Genomic DNA, 7,726 nt, shown 5'->3' with positions numbered 1-7,726 from the left:
ACACTAACAGTAAAAGAGAAAATGAACTTTGAGGGAAACTGACATGTAACAGGAAGATGGATAGCAAGCATTTTTCAAAAATACACAAAAAGGAAAAGACAGGCCAAAGTGAACATAGGCCCCTAGAGAATGAAGATGGGCAAGTAATATTGGGGAATCAGGAAATGGCAGAGGAGTTGAATAAATACGTTGCATCATGGTAGAAGTCATCAATAGCATTCTAAAAATTCTAAAGAACTAAGGGGTGAAAAGAAATAAATACAATATCTATTAGGAGAGAAATATCACTGGGGAACTAATGGGGCTAAATACCGATTAGCCTCCTGGACCTGATAAGATGCTGCCTGGGATATATACAGGAAGCAATTGCAGCGATAACAGACTGAATATCCAAGAGTCCTTAGGTTCAAGAAAAGTACCGGAGGACTGGAAAACTGCCAATGTAAAACTCATTCCAAGAAGGGAAAGAGACAAAAAAAACAGGTAAGTATAGGCCAGTAAGCATAGCATGCCATAGGAAAATGTTAGAGTCTATTATAAAGGATGTAAGAATACAACATAATCTAGTAAAGCAAATTTATTACAATTCTTTAAGGAGGTTACACACAGGACAGGTAAAGGGGAGGCGGTGGATCTAATATATCAGTATTTCCATAAGGTGTTTGAGAAAGTACCTCACGTTAGGTCAGCCATGATCTCATTGAATGGTGGAGCAGACCCAATGGGTAACAGCCTCTGTTGCTCCTCCATCCTAAGCTCTAAGAGTATATTTAGCAATTGAGCCACAGGCATGCTTTTCCACTCTTATTTATGACTGGCAGGCAAACTGCCCTTTTACTATCTGACTGGTGTAAAATGATGAGCCAATCACCAGAAAGCAGTGTTATTTTATTATAGATAGAACTTCACTTCAATTGACAGTTGTTTTAACTGTGACAGTACAGTACTCGCACTAAATAATTTTAAAAAGTACTATAAGTAAAAAGGAGCAAAATTAGTGGCTTCTACATTGTGTAGAACTGTCGACAATAAATTCAATAAAGCAGTTTTGCTGACACATACAAAATGAACACAGGAAACTTGATGCAAATTTTGCACTGTAACAAGTAAACGAAGAAAGATCATTTATTAAGTACACTGATGTGATGACAGGGCTGCAACTGTGAAATCTATTTAGGAGCAGGGTCTGCAGTTCCAGCATAAAAACTGATTACCACAAAAATAAATTGAGGTGCATTTTAAGAAATGGTCTTGACAAAGGGTGATAGGTGACTTTACATGGGATTCATGTCACCAGTTCACACATAACAAGCTTTGGTGGTAAAATCATTGACCTTTAGCACTGAACCACTTTGTGATCAGGTTTAGGACTATTTTGAGTTCAAAGTAAAATTCTAGTTTGCTTCAAATTTTGTGTGGCAAACACAGACTGATTAAAGTCAGCTTCAGCCTTTTTTTGGGTTTGTTGTCACTCTTTAAATGACTGAATTAAAATCAGCACACAAAGCTGACTTCTAAGTAATGGTGAAGTTGAGATGGGATGAGATATGCTGATGATGAAAAAGCAAGGTTACATTTTGAAGTAAGGGAATGAGAAGCACCAAAGCTATTTTTAAGAAATTGCTGCTAGCTGACTCTCCTTTTCCCATGATACAATTCAACAAGTACATTTTTAAAAACAAGATATCATTTTGTTGTGCTGGCAAACATGCTAATGAAAACAAATGCACCTTGCAATGTAATACGGTGGAGGAAATACTAATTCAAACTATTATTTCACAGAAATAAATCATTTTGAGAGACATATTATTCCTTACAGCAAAATACATTAAACTTATTAGAATAAAGAAGCTTCTCTTGAAATGACAGTAGTTCTAACCTTCTGTGACAATTTAGGAACTCTTAATTCATCAGAAAAAGGTACCTTGCTAACAACATAGACTGCCCATATATCGTTTTATTTTGCTATATCCTCAGTCTCAATGGGTAAAGTATCCCAGCAAGCTGTGAGCCACCAGTGTTGTTTCAGATTTGCTTCTTTCCATCTTGTTTTTAAACTCAGTCCTTGAATGGGGCTGAGCTAGACCAAACAACTGTTTCAATTATGGTTGTCACACGTGGTTTTGGATTGGACTGTCTGTGTTTATCTCTGTGAGTGGGGCGTCTGGAAATTTAAAATTATGTCCAGTTTTCATTTTTAAGGAATTTCCATTTCCCCCCCAACTTCTGTGCCTCACTGCAGAAGCAATACTGAAATGATAAAGGCTTCAACATATTTGTCATTCTCAAATATACTTCTGAATTGAAGCCTTGATTCCCACCAGCACTTGATTTTGAAATAGCATCAACTCTAACCTCAGGGCCATTCCAGTTATGCTCACATTAAACCAGGTTTTCTTTTACAATACAGCATTTTGCAAACTAAAATTCATTTGAAATTTTAAGACGTACATCCTTCAAATCTCAGGCTATGAATTCTGAGAAACATCATGCTTCAGCTGGTGGAACTACAGAGTCTGAATGCACAAAGATTACAGCTGCATTCTCCCCATAATTACATATTAAAGATTAAAGAGGGAATAGTTGGTTTAGATTATGTGCACTTGACTAAAATAAAGAGTTAAAGAGAAGAGAATCAGGTCTCCTTACTGAGTGAGAGCAATTTTTGGGTGACCTCATTTCATCTACTTAATTTGAAGTGATTGAGAGAGTTAGGCTAAAAAAGCCATTCACTCTGTTTGCCTTTGTTCCAGAATAACAAAACAATCCAATATAAAATCCAACTCCAAGGAGTTCAGTGCCCCTTCTCAAACTGCTATTCTGAGCAACGTTGCATTTGTTGATCAATACCCTCTAAGTTGGTAAAAAATGTTAAATTTTAGGATGAAATAATTAAGGAGCAAATAATGCACCTTGCTAACAGCAAGTGGGTGTCCCCTAAAGTTTATTATTACTCAGTGGTATAAAACTGGGTTAAAAACTGGAGGCACACAGCAATCAGACGGAGGGAGAAGCAGAGTTAACATTTCAGTCCAATGATCGTTCACCAGAACTGCAGTTCCTAAGTTTGTTGTAAAAGCCTAACCCGCTGCATTTACAGACTCTCTTATGGGCAAAGAATATATATAATAATATATTAAGTTTAATGAAATCTTAAAAAGGTTAAATTTAAATGAAACTCAGATATTGAGGACATTCAAAATAAACCTTGATTTTTTTTTCCATTTCAAAATAAATGGCTTTAACCCAATAGCATCATGAAATGTGCAACAATCCAGCTTAACACAAGTTTAGGACTGTGGGATGACTTTCCCACTCTGAACTGTTAGAACCACAGTAATGTGAGAACCAGCTTGGTTTCAACCAGGTAGATGCCACCATTGAGACTTGAGGGTGCCATTTGTTTCTCACCCATCAGTTACTTTCACCTGATAACCTATGTATAAACGTTTCAATCGCAAATCAGCAGATCATCAAAAAAAATTTCTTCCGCTCTATGCATATGATCTAAATTCTACCAAAATATACAAACAATAAATTGACTACAGTACATGCTGAGGTAAGACAACCAAAAAAAAATACATTCTTGTAGAGAATGACTCATACCAGGGGTTTTAATGACAAACACCACGCTGGGCTGAAAATAAGCAATCTTATTTAAGGTGTAATGTGATGCATGACAGCTTTGCTCAAACAACAACAAAGGGACAGAAATATTAAATGGAGACCCATTACAGTCAATTTTATAATAAAATTGGAATTGCAAATGGCAAGAGTACAAAATAAACGTCTTTTTTCAGATTCCTTCCTCACTGAATGTAGACAAATGTTTTATATAAAATTCAATATGAATAAACATGCAGGTTGGTTCAGTATCTTTTCGGATTTGGATGTATTTCTTACGAGATCGAATTACCATCAGAAGCTGGCATAGCGAATCGATTCACAGCATCATTTACTGTCAGTATAAAAGGGGATTCTTATTGGCAGGCAGGTGGAAGGAATAGGTGCTGAGATGCAGACAAAAATAAATAAAATGATTAATAGGAAAAGTTTCTTTTCTTAACTCTGCTCTTGAGATTGAGTTTGACTTGATAGGAGTGCAACTTGGAAATGCTGACCCTCTGTCTGTGCTTGTGATCAGCAAAGCTCTGTGCCAGGTGCTGAATGGCTGAAAATTTACCTAACTTCGATTCAGTGCAGAGATGGTGGATAATTCTGGTCAATATTGGTGGTCAGCCTGGCAGGATGTCCTAGTCGCTTAGCAACAATGCAGTGTTGGCTAAGGAGTCCCTGCAACCGCAAATGGGTTTTGTATTGGTTAGACAAGTTACCCTCAACTATTATTAGATTAGATTAGATTAGTTACAGTGTGGAAACAGGCCCTTCGGCCCAACAAGTCCACACCAACCTGCCGAAGTGCAACCCACCCAGACCCATTCCCCTACATTTACCTCTTAACCTAACACTACGGGCAATTTAGCTTTGGCCAATTCACCTAACCTGCACATTTTTTGGGCTGTGGGAGGAAACTGGAGCACCCGGAGGAAACCCAAACAGACACGGGGAGAACGTGCAAACTCCACACAGTCAGTCGCCTCAGGCGGGAACTGAACCCGGGTCTCTGATGCTGCAAGGCAACAGTGCTAACCACTGTGCCACCGTGCCGCCTTATGCAGCAAGTTTTGTTTTTTGTCTTGTATAAAACTTAATAACTATGTAAGCTTGATCACTTAGACAAGGATTTCCATTTATCCGAGCAAAACGTTTCATTCAGAACCTACCTACGTTGGTGGCCGAATCACCCCTCTCTCAAATTATGGTAATGACAGCCAAAATAGCATTAAAACCAGGCTTCCAATGGCAGAGACATAACTGTGTATAAGAAACACTTAAAGCTGTTCCCTTATTGTTCCCAGCTCATTCAGGAGGATGAAGGCATTAGAAAATAAATCAGTGGATATCTAGACAGCTATAGTGCACATCCTGCATTAAAGTCCTTGGAAGCAAAATTCTGCATTAACTGAGCAAGTGTCTGAGGAAGCAGTTAGACAACTATTATGGCTGCTCTGTGTTTCATTGGAAAGTTAAACCCCAATACCATCAAATGTGTGATACGAAGATTCATTTTAATTTGCTGCAGCATTTTTAGAGAAAACTGACAGTCGCTGACTATCCGGAAGAGATATCATAAATTGCCGTTGAATAAACAAACACAGTGTCGGAGCAAAATTACTGCAGGGGCTGGAATCTGTACTGAAAACAAAATATGCTGGCGATCACAGTGGGTCAGGCTAATATTTTGAGTCTAGGTGGTTCTGAAGAAGGGTGATCTCGACTCCAAGTGTTAGCTTGCTCTTTCTCCATGGATGCTGCATGACCCACTATGATCGCTAGCATCCATTTTTTTTCAGTAAATTGCTGTTGCCAGCTGTTTGCACTGTTACTCTATGGGTCAGGGCAGGAGGTTGACAAAATCCCCGAGGAATTTCAGGGCTTGCATCAAAAGCCACCAAAACAGGCTCTCAGTTCTGTTAAGAAAAACAGCAGTGTTAAAATGAGAGAGGTGCGTCTCTTCTGCACATTGTAGAACAGGTTCTGGCAGGAAATGAGCTGAGCTAAAGCTAATGAACTGACCAGTATTAACATTTTGTCATAATGTGGCGCATTATCTAACCCTTTGGTACCAGGTGACATTAAACATTAAACCAGTATGAATCAACCTCTACATTCCAGGCACATGCAGTTGAATGGCAACATTCAAGAAGAATCCATCTTCAATCCATTCCAGGGTAACAGGCAACACTTTCTTAGCAGTCATCATGGCCCCAGCTTGCCTATCCATTTGCTTTGGACAATCAGTTATTTCGCTGCAGCAATGCATTCTGTTCTCCCCACCAAAAATGTCCTCTGTATGTGGTCTCCTTTCAGAAGTTCAGTTCGCATCTGATGTTGCTGATATGTGTGGTACACTAATTGGTACTTGGTATCCAAGTTCCTCTGTAGGCATTGGGACTACCACTCCTTTTGGTGTATCGTAGCCAGCCTGACCCGAAGAAGCACCCTCAGTTATGGGTGATAATGTGCTTAGACTGCCCACCACTGAAGGCCCTGTGCTCCCCACTGATTTAAAGGTGGAGGCTGCTGCTGATGCCAAGGTTCCGGTTGGATGACCGGAAATTTCCATTATGATCGGAGTGGCATACTCAGGGCTTGAAACTGGCAAGGGTTCTGCGTACGCATGATAAATCTCTGACACAGGAGCATCATAGTGACCATCCCCATCCGGCTCACTGTAGCCTGCTTCCGGATCTTCTTCGGGTTTAAAAGTGGATCCCTGTCGTAAGGTACCGGCTACTCCTGCCACAAGTGGCTGGGCATATTCTGTAAACACACAAAATCAGACCATTATCCCTCAGAGTGATGAGTGGAATGACCTTCTCTGCACTTTTGTCCAAGTAACAATAGTTCACAGTCTGCAAATACTATTCTCAGTCTCTGCCATGACATCTTTTCTTGTGATATTGCTACCAAATGAACCAACATTTACAAGAGACCCAGAACCCCTTAGGGTCATTTTGAAATAAACTGCTGCTCACAATTTTAAAAAAATATTCATTCACAGGATCTGGGTGGCCATGGCTCGGCCAAGATTTATTGCCCATCTCTAATTGCCCAGAGGGCAGTTAAATGTCGACCACATTGCTGGGGGTCTGGAGTCATGTGTAAACCAGACCACATTAATGAACTAGATGGGTTTTTCCTGATAGTCAAATCAACAATGGTTTCATGGTCATCATTAGATTCCTACTTTCAAATATCTATTGAATTGAAATTCCACCACCAGGATTCAAACCCAGGTCGCCAGAACATTACCAAGGCCTCTGGATTAATAGTCTAGCAATCATCCCAGTAGGCCATTACCTCCCTCAAATTTGGTTACAGCTTAGCAGAACTGTGACTTCCATGTGTGAAGGCGGTGTTTGATATACTTTCTTTTATTGGTCAGAGTATTGAGTACAGGAGTTGGCAGGTTATGTTGTGGCTGTACAGGACATTGGTTAGGCCACTGTTGGAATATTGTGTGCAATTCTGGTCTCCTCCTTATCGGAAACATGTTGCAAAACTTGAAAGGATTTACAAGCATGTTGCTAGGGTTGAGGATTTGTGCCATAGGGAGAGGCTAAACAGGCTGGGGCTGTTTTCCCTGGAGTGTCAGAGGTTGAGGGGTGACCTTATAGAGGTTTACAAAATTATGAGGAGCATGGATAGGGTAAATAGACAAAGTCTTTTCCCTGGGGTCGGGGAGTCCAAAACTAGAGGGCATAGGTTTAGGGTGAGAGGGGAAAGATATAAAACAGACCTAAGAGGCAACGTGTTCACACAGAGGGTGGTATGTGTATGGAATGAGCTGCTAGAGGAAGTAGTGGAGGTTGGTACAATTGCAACATTTAAAAGGCATTTAGGTGGGTATATGAATAAGAAGGGTTGTGAAGGAAATGGACCAGGTGCTGGCAGGTGGGACTAGATTGGGTTGGGATATCTGGTCGGCATGGAAGGGTTGGACTGAAGGATCTGTTTCCGTGTTGTACATCTCTATGACTCTATGTTGGGTGGGATTCGAGGAGGATTTGCTCATACTGTTGCAATTCCCAGGGAAATGGGAACCTAAGAGGGAATTCTGATACAATAAAAGTTGATTATGGAAAGTAGAAACTCTCCTATT

General features: G+C 40.1%; 1 protein-coding gene across 1 annotated transcript in view; it reads right to left on the bottom strand.

Annotated features, from left to right (window-relative positions):
- Positions 1 to 1,086: 1,086 nt before the first annotated feature.
- dcbld2 (discoidin, CUB and LCCL domain containing 2) overlaps positions 1,087 to 7,726 on the bottom strand; it is a 116,055-nt gene continuing 109,415 nt past the window's right edge. The window contains exon 15 of the mRNA XM_060833688.1: positions 1,087 to 6,384. Within this exon, the coding sequence (XP_060689671.1) occupies positions 5,936 to 6,384 (449 nt within the window). The 3' untranslated portion in view covers positions 1,087 to 5,935. The remainder of the gene's footprint in view (positions 6,385 to 7,726) is intronic.

The sequence above is a fragment of the Hemiscyllium ocellatum genome, chromosome 12, assembly GCF_020745735.1.
Source record: "Hemiscyllium ocellatum isolate sHemOce1 chromosome 12, sHemOce1.pat.X.cur, whole genome shotgun sequence".
Taxonomy (NCBI): Eukaryota; Metazoa; Chordata; class Chondrichthyes; order Orectolobiformes; family Hemiscylliidae; genus Hemiscyllium; species Hemiscyllium ocellatum.
Note: the sequence above shows the minus strand (reverse complement) of the source record. Positions and strands in the feature narration are given on the sequence as shown.